General features: G+C 43.7%; 1 protein-coding gene and 1 long non-coding RNA gene across 2 annotated transcripts; one reads left to right on the top strand and one right to left on the bottom strand.

Moving 5' to 3' along the window:
• Positions 1-1719: 1719 nt before the first annotated feature.
• Positions 1720-7003, top strand: LOC143135977 (uncharacterized). The gene is made up of 4 exons (XR_012989255.1): positions 1720-1780; positions 5873-5968; positions 6061-6126; positions 6610-7003. It is a non-coding gene; the product is annotated as an uncharacterized LOC143135977 (long non-coding RNA).
• Positions 7004-10588: 3585 nt separating this feature from the next.
• Positions 10589-18636, bottom strand: sncgb (synuclein, gamma b (breast cancer-specific protein 1)). Its single transcript, XM_076297274.1, has 5 exons — positions 17984-18636; positions 13814-13855; positions 13521-13645; positions 11247-11291; positions 10589-10820 (listed from the first exon to the last, which is right to left on the bottom strand). Exons 1-5 carry the CDS (start codon positions 18102-18104, stop codon positions 10812-10814), a joined length of 342 nt encoding a protein of 113 aa, XP_076153389.1. The 5' UTR covers positions 18105-18636; the 3' UTR covers positions 10589-10811.

Genomic DNA, 18636 nt, shown 5'->3' on the forward strand with positions numbered 1-18636 from the left:
GGCACATTGTGTGCTTATTATTGTGTCCTCTGAATACTGAGAAATCCTCAAATTTCATATAATCAATTTCATCCTAAGAATACAAGGCATTTTATCAGCGTTATGGATGTGACATGAAATTTGTGAGATTACAGGTTTTCTACAAACTCTGTGAATTTTGAAGGAAACTGCCGAAACTATGATATATGTACCATGAAGGAGACTCGAATGAACACAAAAAGTGTGTTTTTGAAACTATGCGTCATTTTCGTAATGCATTATGTAGGAAAAACTGGCGTTATGGATGTGACGGTTTCATGTTATGGATGTGACGTGTCTGAACCAGTCCTCGACAAACTACATAAAACACATAATTAAAGAAAAAAGAAATTATTTTTTTTATTTTACCGTCATCAATTTTGGTTAGTGATTCCTGGGTTACCGAAACACCAGGGAACATGAAACTTGGTGGCCACTCCCCTAAATAACTAGCCCTACCTGAACCGTTGCACCCAAGATGACAAAATATTTATGGTATGTTAGTCTCAAGAGCCCGCATGAACCTAACCCATACCCACTCATTTGTGATTTGCACACATAAAGTACATGCACGCGCACATGCACACACGCACATGCACACACACGCACATGCGCACACACACACACACGCACGCACGCACGCACAGTCGCACACATACAGACAGGCAAGCACACACACACATAAACACATACAGACAGGCAAGCACACACACACCCACCCACATGAATGCAGACACATAAACACACACACACAGGCACGCATACGCATGTGGGCATGCAAACACACACGCACGCACACACACACACACACACACATAAACACACAAACACAGGCACGCATACGCACATGCACACACACAGACACACACACACAGACACACACACACACACACACACACACACACAAACACACCATAATATGCACACCATGTAAAAAGAGTGTCATTCTCCATCAAATTCAATCAGATCAGTTACAAACAATAAAATATAGACCTAAATGAAGATTTTAACAACAGTTCTATTGTATGCACAACTTTTTTTTTCCATGGTAAGGATAACCTTTGCATGGAATTGCCCTGTGATGGCTTGTGTTTTCTGTTTGATACGAAAACACAATTTTTACGAAGGTGTTAAAGGAGAATTCCGGTGTGATTTTGACCTAAAGTGTTTTGAAACATGATACCGAGTGTGAACGTATGTCTCATAGCCCATCTCGGCTTGTCCCCTGCACTCCGAAATCTGGCGCTAGTTAGCCGATGCTACCAACAAGGCGGTCAATGGTTGTGCCTCGGCATCGGCATAGCCATGCAAATAAATCACTGTTTTACACCATTTACGAGGCTCAATGTATCTCCACACTTCATTGGCAGACTTCCAAGGGCCCTGACATTTAAAACGAGACATTGAGAACTTTGAAAAAGCACTGGTAGTTTACTTACAAGACGATATATACAGACAGTATCTTCTCGAAGTTTAGCGTTTGCAGCCATCTTGAATTTAGTCACGATAAGTCGAGCGACGAGTAAGAATGAACAGGTATGATAAGGGATCAGATTCCAAAAATAATTCCGTGGAAATGCATGGATTCCAGTTGCTGCTACTGGAAGAAACTGTAATCCATGCATTTCCACAGAATTATTTTTGGAATCTGATCCCTTATCATACCTGTTCATTCTTACTCGTCGCTCGACTTATCGTGACTAAATTCAAGATGGCTGCAAACGCTAAACTTCGAGAAGATACTGTCTGTATAAATCGTCTTGTAAGTAAACTACCAGTGCTTTTTCAAAGTTCTCAATGTCTCGTTTTAAATCTCAGGGCCCTTGGAAGTCTACCAATGAAGTGTGGAGATACATTGAGCCTCGTAAATGGTGTAAAACAGTGATTTATTTGCATGGCTATGCCGATGCCGAGGCACAACCATTGACCGCCTTGTTGGTAGCATCGGCTAACTAGCGCCAGATTTCGGAGTGCAGGGGACAAGCCGAGATGGGCTATGAGACATACGTTCACACTCGGTATCATGTTTCAAAACACTTTAGGTCAAAATCACACCGGAATTCTCCTTTAAGAGCAAGGTGTGTTAGCTTTTGCAAGAAAACTACAATGTTTTGCTGATTGGGTGAAAGGTTTTCCTATTTGTGTGTAGAATTTTGCAAAAAAAGCCATAGTTACAAAAAATGTGCTTAAGCAATCAGAAAAAAATGAAAATGAATACTGGGTTTTTCTTTGGAGGAGAAACAGTTTGGTATGAGAGGTGCTGAATGAGTAAGTTTTGTTCTTCTGTGGTCTTCTTCAGTTGGGAATTTAGCCAGGAGACCAGGGACCCCACTCATTGCAATTGGTGTCATGGGATCTTTAATGACCACAGTGAGTCAGGACCTCGGTTTACGTCTCATCGGAAGGACATAATCTCCTACAGCAGTGTCCCCAACACTGCACTGGGGCATTGGGGTCCATTTTTGGCCAGAGAGAAGAGTACCACCCACCAACACCACTTCCAGCAGAACTTAGTTTCCCAAGTACTAAGCAAGCCCACACCTGTTTAGCTTCAGTAAATCAGCAGAGACCGGCGGTATCCATTGATGTGCCTGCTGGCTGGCCTGGTTCAAACATCTCCAGGGTAGGGCCTTCAGCCAATTATGTGTGGATAAATTCCAGGCAGTGCTAACATACAGGGCTGTGTGTATAAAATATTTGAAATAAGAAACAAATTTGAAATGTGTGTGCGGTCTGTTTTGCATTGTGTAAGATGGAATTGTGCCCAGCCTTTAGTGTGAAAACAATGTCATTGCTTGCTATTAAAAAAAAGTATATATACTCTTTTGATCCCGTGATGGGGGAAAAAACTATCCTTTAAAAAAGGTTAGGGGAGTTTCCAAAGTGTTTATTAGTTATTATTCTTCACTTATTGCTAAAACGCTTTCCTCTGTCGTATCTGTGACCTTATTATAACTCCTTTGAGTATAATGTAAACAGTATTTGTGTGTTTGTCATGCATGTGGCACTTGGCACGTGTGTGTGTGTGTGTGTGTGTGTGTTTATAATGTACAGGACGTTCCCTGACATAAACAATGACATTGTCCCTGGCACTGCATGCACTGGACTGACAGCGTCTCTGACGGAACTTAAGCCACAGATGGCTACTCACTCACAACGTCACCCTCCAGAGGCCAGTGGCTGTGTGCCTGCGTCAGTCCTTATAGTATCCCAGAGGTTTGTGCACATGGCTATCAGAGCACCACAGAACTGTTTGTTGTGGCCATGTGGATATTTGAAAGATCAAATTATTCCTCACAAGTCTGTTACTGGCTCCATTGTACCGTGTTCACTTTCTTTGCACTTTGTGTGGTAATAGGACATCTTTAATGATGCTGAACTATTACTAGTATGGAAGACACCACCGTGAAGTACTTACAGTGCCTATAAAAAGTATTCACCCCCTTCAAGTCAGCACTGAGTAGGTGCACCTGTGGCCGCAATTAAAGCATGGAGTCTGGAGTGAATATGTCTCCATCAGGCTTGCACATCTGGATACTGACATTTTACTAAATTTTTCTTTGTACAACTGCTTAAGCTCTGCCAGGTTGGAAGGGGATCGGGTGTTCGGAATTCAAGTCCAGCCACAGATTTTCTATAGGATTGAGGTCTGGGCTTTGACTCAGCCACTCCAGAACATTCACCTCGTTGTCTTTAAACCATTTCTGTGTCGTTTTTGCTGTAAGCTTTGGCTCTTCTCTCAAACCGTAGTTCTCTTGCAGACTGAATCAGATTGTCATCCAGGATTTCCATATTTGCTGAATTAATTTTACTTTTACCTTTACAAGCCTTTCAGGGCCTGCTGTGGAGAAGTATCCGCACAGCATGATGCTCCCAGTGCCGCCGCCACCACCATGTGCATCAGGGAACCTAGGGGCGTCTGGGGCACCAAAATGTAGTATATTTAGTTTCATATCAAATAGCTTAATAGCTTTACCTCAAACTGATTTTCATTCTTTAGAACATTTACAATGGCAAAATGTAGGAACAGCATGTTACATGCAAGGATGATGATGTGTCCTCTCAACCTTCACTACACAGAAGGTCTAACAGAATCAATACCCTAGATTCAAACACTTGGGTAACTGCATGCCGGTGGGTTTTCCCTATGTGGTGCACTATGGTGTATGCCAGTGTAACGGATGCCAGCTAGCTTAGCTGTGCTTGTGGAATGTTGGTTTGGGCTACTGGCTCAATTGTTAGCGTGCTCGCCTCCCGATCCGAGGTGCTGCTGTTTGCGGGTTCGATTCCGGGCGTGTGCAGGGCTGAATCGCGCAGGTTCAACACAACGCAGGTTACATTGATGCCGTGACCCGGATCGGGAGTGAGGTTTAGGGGGGTGAGTGTAACGGATGCCAGCTAGCTTAGCTGTGCTTGTGGAACGTTGGTAAACCTCACTCCCCGACGCCTCAAGAGTGCTGCTGGCATGCGAGCCAGTAGCCTGGGCTATTGGCTCAATTGTTAGCGCGCTCGCCTCCCGATCCGAGGTGCTGCTGTTCGCGGTTTCGAGTCCGGGCGTGTCCGGGCAGGATACACCTTGAAGCATAACCGTTATTTGATTTGCGTTTGACTTGCGTTGCTGTCCGTGGGTGCAGCAAAAGTTGAACATTTCGGTGCCTAGCCTACACACGCTTGTATGAATGCAGTGCTGGAGACGCATCCCATTGGCATTGGCTACAGCAAATACAATTACGGTTATGCTTCAAGGTAAACATCAGAGGCGACGGGAAAAAGCAACGCAACGTTCGGAACCACAATTCACTTCGGCAACAGATGACGTAAATCCATGTAAAATTAACGAGATGCGTCTTTTGACTTCAACTTTTGCTGCACAAGGCACCAGCCAATCGAATAACGGTTAGGCCTATGCTTCATGGCATGCCTTCAAAGCGTGTAATGGAATTCTTCAATAATTTGTTTCCCTTAAACCAGAAATTAAGCATTTACATGAAGCACATGATATGCCGATTAGAAACGCATTCCTGTGAGACAGGCTAGGTGGTTACCAGGCTCATAATTCACTTTTAATTGCAAACAGAAAATGTCTGTTTCATTACCAAAGCAATGAAGGCTGGATGTCACTCAATATTATGCATATAATTTAGTCTCATCAGACCAAAGAGAACCTTCTTCCATTTGACCTTGGAGTCTCCTACATGTCTTTGGGCAAACTTTAGTCGAGATTTAATAAGAGTATTGCCACTCACCCATAGAGCTCTGACTGAAGAACTTCATTTGAGAACTGCATTTAACTTCTTCAGAGTTGTCATAGTTGCCCTCCCCCGCCATTACTCTATATTTATGCAACCGTTTATTTGGCATTACATATTTTTAAATAATTAATATTAGCCTATACTTTGTAGAAATCTGCTTTCACTTTGACATTAAAGAAGGGATTTAATTATTGTAAGAAAGGCCCAATTAAATTGACAAAGATTCCATTTATTAAAGCAACAAAAGGGGAAATATCCAAAGGGGGTGAAAAGTTTAGGCACTGTAAGACTAAATAAAATATAAATGACTCTAAATATCTAAAAGGAAATGTGTAAGATTATGTGATGTTGATCAGTGTCATCAGTGTCAGTTTCACTGTGGAGAGTGTTTGTTTGGCCGAGGGTGTGTTGGCAGGGGGTGTGTGGTGTGTGTGGTACTGGTTAGTCAGGGTTGAGTGCATATGTGAGAGAGAGGGTTGGACTGTGTTCGAATGGGTGGGTGCGTCCTCCTGGCAGCTGATGGATGGCGTGGCTAGCGAGATGCCAACCCTATATGAGAGTGTAACAGTCGCATCTCCACACACACACTCCATTCTTCACAGTCCTGTGTGCATTAGCAAGAACAAACGTATCCAAGAATATGGACTTTCTGAAGGGAGCTGTCGACGGACAGGTTGACCAGGTCATTGATAAAGCAGGTAAGCCTCTATAATTTGTTTTACTGTAGTCCTTTAGCAATGATGCCTGACATTTCCATGATTTTGGAGCACAACATGTTGTCTTTTTGCAGCTCAAGTTGCAAAGGAGAAAGTTGGTGATCTGATGGGTGGAGGAGCGAAAGAGGAGAAAGAAAAAGGTGATCATATCCTTCATTTACTGACACTCATTCATACACATTTAATCATTTAATCAGTAATTCCTAATGGTTTAATCTAGTAGTAGTATTAGTAGTAGGATACCTTTATTTAATTTCTCGGAAAGTTAATTGAGGGAATCCCTCATTTACATTGAAGCCGAGATTACATGGTCATTATAACAAATTAAATTATACTACAGAGGAAGGGGAATGCACATTTAAAATACATTAATATTGAATTAGATAAATATAAAATAACTTCAGCAAAGAAATCACTATGCTCTTGCCATTCTCAATGTGGACTACCAGCTACAAATATATACTGTGGATTACCAACAAGATTGCAAGATTGCAAGAGATTCTATTACATTCTAAACTGATCTTGATTACAGAGACTTTAACCTATTATGTGCTTAACCCACCAGTACCATGCCAACAGCTTTTACTGTATTTGCATATCTTCACTCATGACATCTTGTGCAGGTGTCGGAGACATGGTGGGGGATGTGGCTGGGAAGCTCGCTGCTGGTGCCGCCGCAGACAGTGCTGCTGGACAGGCTCTAAATGTTGGCAAAAAACTATTTGGATGATTTTTTTTTCTGCAATGCTATTGTTTGTGTAATATTGTTTGATATGCAAATATTGCTTTTTGATAGACCTGATACAAATTTCCAAATTCTTTTGTCATAAAGTCAGCAGCCATTGCTAGTAGTTGTAATAGTTTTAGTATAAGTAATAAAGAGTTTGTCAAAATGTCTGTACTAATACGTTTCTCCAGAGCTTTGTGTTTACATGACCAGAGCAGCACTGATGACTACAAGTTGTTTAGATGCTATTTAAGATTTTGAAATAAAGCATGCTGTTCAATTACATGAAAGTTTAAAACGAGTGAATTTTATATGTCCATTCCAAGTAACTGAAATAAACTACAGATACATTCCTACATTTAATAGAAAGTGGTATTGACTATTTGCCTTTCCTTGGCTACATTCTACATTGCTAAATAGCCTATTCAGTCCATGGCATACTAACAGCTACATGTGCATGAACTAGTGGTTTCCTGCTCAGGGTCTATACAGCACTCTAATTGGATTTAAAATTGTAATATTCTCCCATAATACCAATTAGTTCTTAGTAGAATACTTTATTTACTTTTAACAACCACAAATCTAACTCACTCATGTGTAATTAACCCTGTACATCATAGTAACATTGATCAGCCAAGAGCCAAGGTTGTTTGTTGTTGGTATTGGTCCACAGTTCTCTTGGAAGTCATGAATTGACTATAAAGGTTTGTCAATAATAAATACTGTTTATTTTCACATCTTGAATGCAATGTAACTCAGATGAGTAACACTATTAAAACACTACAGTCAAAATACTGTATGTGATCAGTAACTACAGTTTGCCAGAGCATGGAATTTTACTGATATGGCACGTGGCAACCCTAACTTTGATGAGGGAAGCTGCCAAATCCACACCCCATATTTTTTTCTAAAGTCACGTTTCACAATGTTGTTGAACGAGATGAGGCAGGTGATGTGCTGTGATGTTTTAACTCCATTTTTAGAACCTTGTGAAATCTTGCTCTACGTAAAATTAAAATATTCACCATGCATGCATGCATTTGTAGATCCTGTCAATCACACAGTGTGAGAGCCCTCATGACTTTGCAACTAAAAGAAAAAGACAGCTATTCATAAGTATATTGCCCATAGTTTGTCCAAAAGCTCACTGCACTCAAGGTTTTGTGTCTAGCAGTTTTTAATGTTCAATAATCAGTGATCTGTGCTATTCAGGTGCCTTCCATGTTTATATGTTTGTGGAATTGTATTTCACACCTGGACATGCAACATTTGCATTGCCCATCACAGTGGCCTATGTGAAAGATAGATCATCAATTTATTCATTCATTTATTCATACTACTTTGGGAAGTGATAACAGCAATGCATTTCTGTCCTGTTAGACTTTTTTATATGAATGCATTTTGATTAGGTTATATTTTATATGAATGCACTATGTGCATGACCTACGTTGCCTGGATGTGGCACTGTTGTCAGTGTGCTAATCAACATGTTCCCTTTGTGGAACTCCCTGCAAAACCTCTCATGAAAGTATAACAAATTAAATCAGACAGCTGCCGGGCTTCATAAAGGTACTTTTTTCTGATTTTATGCAATTGTTTACCCCGAAAGCGGATTTCTTGTTTGAACATGTTCCAGACATACTGTATTACTGAGAGCTCCATATTGCTGTGTGTTAGATTTAACACCCAGAGAAACTTGATATGTTATGATGACCAGTATGTTACAGTGATACATGCAGTTTACAGAACACAGTTTATAGGATATTATTATTATTAATAATATTAATATTATTTTTATTAACCAACAACCATTCTACAATGTCGTAAAGTATTTGAATGTAATTCGTAACTTTACTTAATTTAAGATCAACACAGATTTTGTGATTAGCCTATAATCCATTGTTACATCCATTGTTTTCCTCATATCCCTGGGTCAATCAATTGTGGACTGAACAATAACAAATAAACAGTACACAACATTTTAACAAATGACCCTCTGGTTTACATTTCAACAAAACTCTTTATTTCACTTGACTATTTATAAAATCAGCTTGTCTGCTTTGATGCCAACTTAAATGTGCTGTGTGTGTGTGTGTGTGTGTGTGTGTGTGTGTGTGTGTACACGTATGTGCATGGTGGGATTGAGGTCTGTGCAGGTATGTAAATGTGCCTCACAGTATGCGCCTGTGCATGTTTGTGTATGTGTGAGTGTTTGTGCGTGGGTGTGAAATTGTGACGGGTGTGCATGAGTGTGTGTGTGCGTGCGTGCGTGCGTGCGTGCGTGCGTGCGTGCGTGTGTGTGTGTGTGTGTGTGTGTGTGCGTGTGTGTGTATCTAAGTGCTGATAAGGCAACATGCAGTCCTCAGTTTTCCAATGGCTTCAAAGAAAGAACTCACTGCGATGTTAAAAAGATCTGTCATAGTTATCTAAAGCAGACACAAGCCTTCGGCAGGGGGTAGCACACACTGTTAACAGATAAATTGGTGTCAGGAATTTAGGTATCCAACTGAGAGTGGGGAAGAAGGACAGATCCAACAATTGTGACAGACAGTCCTCTGTAATTAATTAAAAAAAAATCTCATGAACATCTTTAGCATTTGCTTGATACAACAACATTGCTAATAAACCGACACAACCACTGAAGAACAAACCTAGAGAGGCAGTCAGATATCATGACTGGTCTATTGCTTTACACTGCGGGCATTGAAGAGGTGGCACACCAACTGCACAAACATGCGTTCCAATAAAATCAGGACAGACAAATGAAGGGTGTTCAGCACTCTGTGTTTTGTCCTCCTTTTCTCACTCTACATTGTGACTATACAACCCCCTCTCTCAGCAACTCGAATTATTTTTACCAAGAACAGATAGAAACATAAAATGGATGGCTCTCTAGCTACAGTATGAACACTCCTATACATATATATATATATAGAACTCTTTACGTAATCACAGATTTACAAAGACAAGCCAACCAAGAAAATGCACATCTATCTTTGTTAAATGAACAAAAATAGTTTAATGCATACTTTGTGTTCTAGGTTATATCTGTTCTTACATTCAAAAATAATCTGACATATTAAATAATTGTTTTTTTTAAATATGCACTGCCAAACCATATCACTACTGACATTACTGCAATCCACAAGCAATGACACATACTCTTATATGGAACACAAGGCAGAGGATTGTACTGTACTTCTGAGTGAATTTCATACACACCTCACTGGACTGCAGAACACATTGCACTTTTGTGAAGACAAAAACTGCAGATTATATAACTTGATGTCCCCAGTAAAGCAAAGAAATATAATACAATATATTGCTACATGCCCATGATGGAGTGGAAGAAAATACATATTGCTTTCTCACGTTCAATACCAACAGCAACTTCCCATCTTAAACATCTCCAACCATGCCACCTATCCCCACATCCGTGCATAGCTCAATTCACAGCTGTGTCGGGCCCATCACATTCAGTTGCAAACTCACAATCCCACATAATCCTCAAAAGCCTTACAGTAATAATCCCTTTATGTATTCTTCAAACTCCCTTTTTGCTCCCAAGTCTGAAGACTGTGTGTATGCATTTGTGCCTGCGTGTGCATGTCCGTGTGTGTGCATGTGTGCTGATGACGGTGTGTGTGTGTGTGTGTGTGTGTGTGTGTGTGTGTGCTGATGACAGTGTGTGTGCTGATGATGGTGTGTGTGTGTGTGTGTGTGTGTGTGTGTGTGTGTGTGTGTGTGTGTGTGTGTGTGTAATGAGTCACATAGTGGGCAGTGGAGGTAACAGTAACACTAGGGTGGGTAGTAGCATGACAACAACAACACTGGAGGAGCAGGAGGTGGGTGGTGGGGGTGGGACGGGGCAGGGGGGCAGGGGGGGCATGAGTATAGAGCTACACCGAGCAGTAAAGGGGGCAATTTGGGAAAGAGGGTTCTGGGAGAGTCTCTTTTTTTTTTGAAGTTTGGTATCCATACAGTCACAAAAAATATCATCAATAACATCTGGAGTCGAGGAGGGGCAGAGGCCTGCAGCTGCCGGGCTCTGAGTGGTGCTGAGGGGGGAACAGGACTGGTCGGCTGCCCACCAGCAGCTTAATAACCCTGCAGGACACAAGAGATCACACCGTCAGCACATCGGCGCTGGCTCCACTGGGACCAGAACATTTGGACACACCTTGACTCTGGTATGTGTCACCCTTGTGCAAATGAATTGAATTTAAATCATGTAAATGTAAAGGAGACAGAATCATTTCTCCAAAATACAAAATAAATCGTAATCAGCACCCAGCACCCAGACACTGTGTGTTTTAAATTATTGAAAGTAAAAAACGACTCTCACAAGACAAGTGGTGCACGCTCATAGGAATTTAAAGCAGAATGGAACACAGACCAATTCTTCCTCCATCCTCAGACAGCTGCACATTTGTTTCAGTTCATTTGCACAAGGATGTACCGATAGCCATATCTGTGTAGAATGTGTAATAGTAGGAAAACAGCAGGCAAAGACGGCTGGTGAATTCCACTCACCTCTCCTCCATCTCCTCCCTGATCCATGCCTCCCTGAAAGTCAGCCTGTGGACACAAGACACAACGTGAGCACTAGGGGGAGCTAGAGCACTGGCAGTCTGAGACCAGGCAACACATTCCATTTCTTTTGACATGATGATGTCAAAGATGTCATTCCTTCAAGCTCTGAAGCAGCAGGTTTTAGTTTCATCCAGGCATGCAGAGATGCAGCGATTTGTGTTAGTGGTCATGAGCTGGCGCTGAGCCCTCCTGTGGTTATGTGTGTCTGTGTGTGTGTGTGTGTGTGTGTGTGTGTGTGTGTGTGTGTGTGTGTGTGTGTGTGTGTGTGTGTGTGTGTGTGTGTAGGAGATGCAGCAGTGTTGTCTGCTGCTGCTGAGGGCTGAGTGGAGCGCTCGTGTCCATCCTGCGGTAGGGATGATGGATCGGCCCCCCTCTCTCTCTCCCGCTGCTGCTGGGCTAGAAGATCAGCCGCGGCTAGGCTAGGCTAGGCTGCCTCTGCATTGCAGTCGGAGCAGGCTGCTGCCCTGTTGCTGACTCATACTGGTGGCTACAGTGGAGGACTCGCACGCTTCATTCTCCCTTTCCAACTTCCTGATTCCATGCGGTCTCATTTAAAAGATGTGTCTCCACTTCCCCATTTTCTCTCTACCCAGCGGTTTTTGTCGAGACTTGGATGAAATGAGAACAATGCCACCACATCCAGAAAGAATGTGCATGGAAAATGTCAACACAGTTGTTGCCTGAGCGTGAATGGCTTAGCCATTGACAATGGCAGCCCACACCTCAGCAGATCTGTCAACAAGTCAAGAACTCCGCCGCGGTTCTGTTTGTTAGGCAGTCTCAATGGCAGGGCGTGCAGCATGAGGAAGTGGATCAGTGTCAGGGAAGAAATCATCCCTGGGTCAAACGCATACAGAAGCATACGCACATACACACATTCCCACATTCGCCTGTACTCTAAGCATGGTGCAGTCATTCTGTCAACCTGGTTCAGAGGACAAATCTGCCCCAAGAGCAGGTTATATCAGACTGGCTGAAAGGCCAAGACAGGTGTGGTTTGCTTTGCTTTGATATTCATGTTTTTTTTTTTTTACTATCTAGCCAATGCTGTGTGCTAGTGGAAACATATACCAATTACTGTGGCCAGGTGTACAAGTCTATGAAGATATCCCACATGGAATTTCATAAACATACTATTTGCTAAATACAGCTTATTCTTTCCAAGTTTTGTTCATAAATAAACCGATATACAGACAGGATTGATAAATCATCTGTATAGGTATTCATTTCAAATAACTTTAATTACATCTACAATGCATACCTGGTAGCACATAGACATATTGACATAAGGGAGCCTAAAGGGTGTGCTACGCTATGGTTACGTAGGGCAGGACATAATGTTCCATTGCTCATAACACATACCAGGGTTTTCCAATATGCTGCCAAACAGCAAGTAGCTTGCTACACTATCTGGTTTAACCACAGATCTTGACATTTCATTCGGTCCGCCCCAAACCAGAGTAGCGCTGGTCACAGCTGAGCTTTCCTTATATGGGGTTAGTATGGGCTAGCAGGCTTGGAACTGGACATACTGGACAAGATTCACCCAATGAGATTTATACAGAATGATTAAAAATCAGGAATGTTACGTAATACACACTATGTAATTTAATTCATGAATATTAAATCTTAACAAATTTACTCTAGACCAATATTTGTAAGCTAACCAGACACAATGAACTGTCACAGTGACAAATTCTTCCTTCTCTACTGATTTTTTCACCATCACCTAGATGTTACCATACTTTTTGCAAATATCATTATGATGGGTACACTGTACACCTCAATAGAGGTCAAATGATTAAACTACCACACCGTCTACCGGAGAAGACTAAGAAGAAGACCAAACCTGTGTGTGAACAAGATTAAATGGGCTTATGCTGGTTTTGCTCACAGCCCGGGCCATTTTAAGCTTTATGGGGCATGCTGTGCATTCATAAATCATTGTCCCCTCCCCCCAACAATGCAGGCACCTCATAAGCAACCTCATCCTGATATAAGCCAGAGGAAGAGTGATGAGAGACAGAAGAGAGGTTAGGTTCACAGCATTAGACATGACAATCAGACACTTGCAGGACCGTCTTTAAATTCCACCACACACGTTTCACCTTGGCATCAGCACAGGGCAACATCGTATACAAAAAATAACTCATCTTAACTTTGACACCAACCAAACGGATCAATGACACCCAGCTAGAGCGTTGAGCCACTCACCGGGTTGACCATGCCGGAGCCGGCAGCCACGTTCTCCACTCCCTGCCCTGTCTGCTGGGAGAGGTCAGCACCGGCCATTGTTGGGTCTCCAACAATATTGGCCTGGTCAGTGGTCCTGTTGGCCACTGGAGGCAAATGTTAGAGAGGAGCGTTAAGACTGAGTTCCATCGCCACAACACCATAAACAGGATTATTTATTCAGAGGCTTATATGCCTGCATACTAAGTACATGCACAAATACATGGAATATGTTTGCACTAAATATGATTGTACAAATACATGCAATGCAATACCTTTATTTACGCTGGCTTCTACTCCCTGTTTTGTCTTTTCACCTGTGAAAAAAAGATACAGACAAGGATTGTAAGAGGCTTTGTTTTAGGCTTGTGTCATTCATATTTTTTCATTGTTGCGTTCTTCTGCTATTGTGGACTCAAGTGGACAGCTCTGTATCCCCTCTCTGTGAAGGACACTGCTCTGTGCACACTCTAATAAGGTCAAAAACATAGGGGTTCCTGGCAGCCATTTTATGCAGCATTCAAGTATTGGGACGCTTACTGTAGGCAAGATGACTGCAGTTACACTCCATAAACGCTACTCTCTGTGTGGTAATATATTCTCTCCTCTCAATGAACTCTACCTCCCTACCTGCATATCTACCTGTGGCAACAAACCCTTTTAAGCATAGTAACATACAGTACAATTGTATCCCACTTGGAATTACACCCCTGGCCTCTGTTAGAACTATCTGCATCCTTGTACGTATTTAGCAGCTGCCCTGCTGATTAAATGGGAGTTATATAACTCACTGGAGAGGGATGGGGAGGACACAGAGAGAAGACAAAGAGAACGTGAGACAGAATGAGAGAGAGATGGAGAGAGAGCAACAGGAGGAGAGAAAAGAGAGAGAGAGAGAGATGGAGAGAGAGCATCAGGAGGAGAGAAAAGAGAGAGAGAGAGAGATGGAGAGAGAGCATCAGGAGGAGAGAAAAGAGAGAGAGAGAGAGAGATGGAGAGAGAGCATCAGGAGGAGAGAAAAGAGAGAGAGAGAGAGAGATGGAGATAGAGCATCAGGAGGAGAGAAAAGAGAGAGAGAGAGAGATGGAGAGAGAGCATCAGGAGGAGAGAAAAGAGAGAGAGAGAGAGATGGAGAGAGAGCATCAGGAGGAGAGAAAAGAGAGAGAGAGAGAGATGGAGAGAGAGCATCAGGAGGAGAGAAAAGAGAGAGAGAGAGAGATGGAGAGAGAGCATCAGGAGGAGAGAAAAGAGAGAGAGAGAGATGGAGAGAGAGCATCAGGAGGAGAGAAAAGAGAGAGAGAGAGATGGAGAGAGAGCATCAGGAGGAGAGAAAACAGAGAGAGAGAGATGGAGAGAGAGCATCAGGAGGAGAGAAAACAGAGAGAGAGAGATGGAGAGAGAGCATGAGGAGGAGAGAAAACAGAGAGAGGGAGAGATGGAGAGAGAGCATCAGGAGGAGAGAAAACAGAGAGAGAGAGACTAACAGAGATTTAGCCCAAAGAAGGATGCATCAGCAAATCCTGTTGCAAACTAAACGATACTACAAGCTTTTATTTCATAACCAGCTTATAATATGCCTGACCTCACAGTGTGTAACTGGCACTCCATACAAATGCAGAAATATAGTACATCTAGTATAGTATAGTATAGTATAGTAGCCTATAGTATAGTATAGTATAGTATAGTATAGTATAGTATAGTATAGTATAGTATAGTATAGTGTCTCTCATCCTTGCTCTTTATGAAAATGTGATTGCCCCCCTCCACTGTCCACTGGGTAGTAGCCTATAGTATAGTATAGTATAGTACAGTATAGTATAATAGCATATAATATAGTATAGTATAGTATATTAGCCTATAATATAGTATAGTATAGTATAGTATAGTATAGTATAGTATAGTGTCTCTCATCCTTGCTCTTTATGAAAATGTGATTGCCCCCCTCCACTGTCCACTGGGTAGTAGCCTATAGTATAGTATAGTATAGTACAGTATAGTATAATAGCATATAATATAGTATAGTATAGTATATTAGCCTATAATATAGTATAGTATAGTATAGTATAGTGGAGCGTCTGCACAGGCGTCTGCACTGCTGTCTGCCCTGCCTGCGCTGCAAAGCAGTCTCTCACGTCACACCAGACACCCCCCAACCCCATCCACCCTTCCCCCCTCTGCCTGCCTCCCTCTCTCCATCGCCATCTCTCTCTCCCTCTCTCTCCCTCCCTCTCCCTCCCTCTCTCTCCCTCCCTCCCTCTCCCTCCCTCTTTCTCCCTCTCCCTCCCTCCCTCTCTCTCCCTCCCTCTCTCTCCCTCTCTCTCCCTCCCTCCCTCTCCCTCCCTCCCTCTCCCTCCCTCCCTCTCCCTCCCTCTTTCTCCCTCTCCCTCCCTCCCTCTCTCTCCCTCCCTCTCCCTCCCTCCCTCTCCCTCCCTTTCTCCCTCTCCCTCCCTCCCTCTCCATTTCTCCCTCTCCCTCTCTCTCTCTCGCGCCCTCCCCCTGCTGCAGTCCCCGTGTCTCACGCCAGAGGCGGCTCAGCACCAGCTGCAGCAGCGTGTCCCGTTCTGGGATTACTGAGTGATTTCAGACACACTTCTGCACAGCTGCAAGCAAACCCCGCTGCAAACAGCTGCTAGGGTACAATAAAATCCCACTGTAAGGACTGTATGCCGAACTGTGTAATATTGCATCTCTAATTAGGTTCTGGCAATTTCCCTCATGGAGGCTCTGGGTGTGGGACTGGAAGGGAGGGGGGGGGGGTGCAAATACAATTCTCTACTGGATGCTTTCTCGGGCATAGATGATTTAGACTCCTCCCAATTGTAGAGAGATATATAAAACTACAATGAGATAGGGAGAAGGAAAGGTATCTGCTTCACCACAAAATGGATGAAAATCCACACACATATGAAAGACCCCTTTGCAAGAAAATGGCAAGGATTGTGAATTTTGAATGAATGACCTTGATGACGAGCACAAAATGCTCAGGGACTAAATGCCTCACCAAAGCTTAGCAAATTTGCAAAAAGGGGACATGATGTTTTCTTAGCTTAGATCATTTCAGTTAGATTACAATACTCACTTCACTACTGCAGCCAGGATCATAAAAATGATGAACATCCCTAGTCTGATCAAGGGAGGTCAAAGCTAGCATAGCAGTGTGCTGTCAACTGCTACAGCACCAGATATTGGATATTTGATCAGGTGCATTGTTCAGCAACGGACACTGTGGGCTGAAATGTTTCGGTCATTTCTCTTCCATACTCATGTTTTTCCATCTCTCAGAATAACTCTTTGATCCTATCCCACCCCCATCTGGTGTGTGTGCAACCCAGGGAGAGAGAGCTGCCGCACGCTCCTATGACATAACACCTAGTATGGCACTTTGTGTTCCGCCATCTCGCTCAGTCTCCCTCTCTCTCTCTCTCCCTCCATCTCTCGCTTCATATTTTATGCCACAGTGCTGTAAGAGTATGCGGGGGTAGTGTTAGGCATCAGAGTATTCTCAAATAAGCAAGAAAATCCTGCCGCAACACAAACACACGCACACACACGCACGCACACGCACACGCACACACTCACGCACACACTCACGCACACAGGGGGTGGGGAGTAGAGAGAGTGATGGGGGTGGGGCTGATTGCTGCAGTGCTCAGCTGATCCTCAGTCCTACACACACTTCTCCACACGCATACAAATATTGATGTAATGTAGAATTGAGAGCCAATGAATTGTCATAATTTTCTCATAATAATCTGCCCTGCTGTATCAGGGGTCTCTCTGATATTCACACATCACTTTCTCATCAGAGAGATGCCGTAGACATTCTACCATGTCTCAGGAAAAGAGCACTGTGTCCCCAATCAAATAAATCTACTGAACAGATCTCAGATCAGACGACAGATCAGAGACACACAGCGCTTTTCTTCTCCCTGAGAGAAATAGGCTGATCTCCATCGTGCTGTGCTCGCTGAAGCCTGTCCTCTGAAAATCCCCCCCCCCCCCCCGCTCCATCCCGCTCCATCCCGCTCCTCCATCACTGCTTCTCTCGCTCCATCACCACCCCTCGCTGCATCGGCTCTGCGCTGCTCTGGCTGCATCTGCCGCATTACCTACATCTGTTTGAATGTGCATAAAAATGACACCGCCGTCTCAGCAGCGTCCCAGACCAGGAGTCTCACAGGACCTCATTTGGGAGAGATGACCCCCCCCTCTCTCTCCCCTCCCCTCCCTCGTCCCCCCCCAACTCCTCTTCTCGTGTCTTACCTCGAAGGAAACCATGATCTCTTCTGTCACTTGTTCAAAAACAGGCATATTTGTCATTCTTTCTTTCCTAGCTCACCCCCTATCCTATCCTACGAGCCGTTTCCACTGGCAGAAATGAATCAGCAGTGAAAACAGCGATTCGCTCCTCTCCCCCCCGAGAGCGTGCCGCCGTTAGCACTCACCCACATACATGACGCCCTCCTTGGTCTTGGCGGCTGCCTCCTCCACGCCTGCCTTAGTCTTCTCTGCGGCGGCCACCACTCCTTCCTTGGCCATGGAGAATCCCTTCATAAGAACATCCATGCTGGACTTGCTGGTGTGAGGTGTTCCTTGGACCTGCTGGATGAAAGGCCTGCTGGGCTCTTCTCGTTTGGTGTGTAAAGATGTGTGTGTGTGTGCGTGCGTGCGTGTGTATTGTGTCCGTGCGCAAAGCTGCTTCTTCTATGTGTGTGTGTGTGTGTGTGTGTGTAGGAGAGATGGAACGCGCACGAGGGAGAGTGAGGGAAAGAGAGAGAGAGAGAGAGAAAGGGGAAAGAGAGAGAGAGCGAGTGCGCGAGAGGATTAAGCAGCGGGTCTGAGCTGAACCGGATGGACTGGGACACCTTTTGAGAGCGCAAGCGGTGAAGAGAGAGTGAGTGAGAGAGTGAGAGAGAAAGTGAGAGAGAGAGTGAGAGAGAGAGTGAGAGAGAGAGGGGGTGAGTGAGTGAGGGAGAGAGAGAGAGGAGAGGAGAACAAGCAAGCGTGTGAGAGAGAGGAGCCGCGCGTAGGACTATGGGATGCAGAGAGACAGAACCTGCTGGATGCTGCAGCACATTTAAGTCGTGCTGAGGCTCCA

This window comes from Alosa pseudoharengus, unplaced genomic scaffold, assembly GCF_046254945.1.
Source record: "Alosa pseudoharengus isolate Yale_2024_CS ecotype anadromous, Long Island Sound unplaced genomic scaffold, YU_APseudo_1.1 YU_APseudo_1.1_scf_20, whole genome shotgun sequence".
NCBI lineage: Eukaryota > Metazoa > Chordata > Actinopteri > Clupeiformes > Clupeidae > Alosa > Alosa pseudoharengus.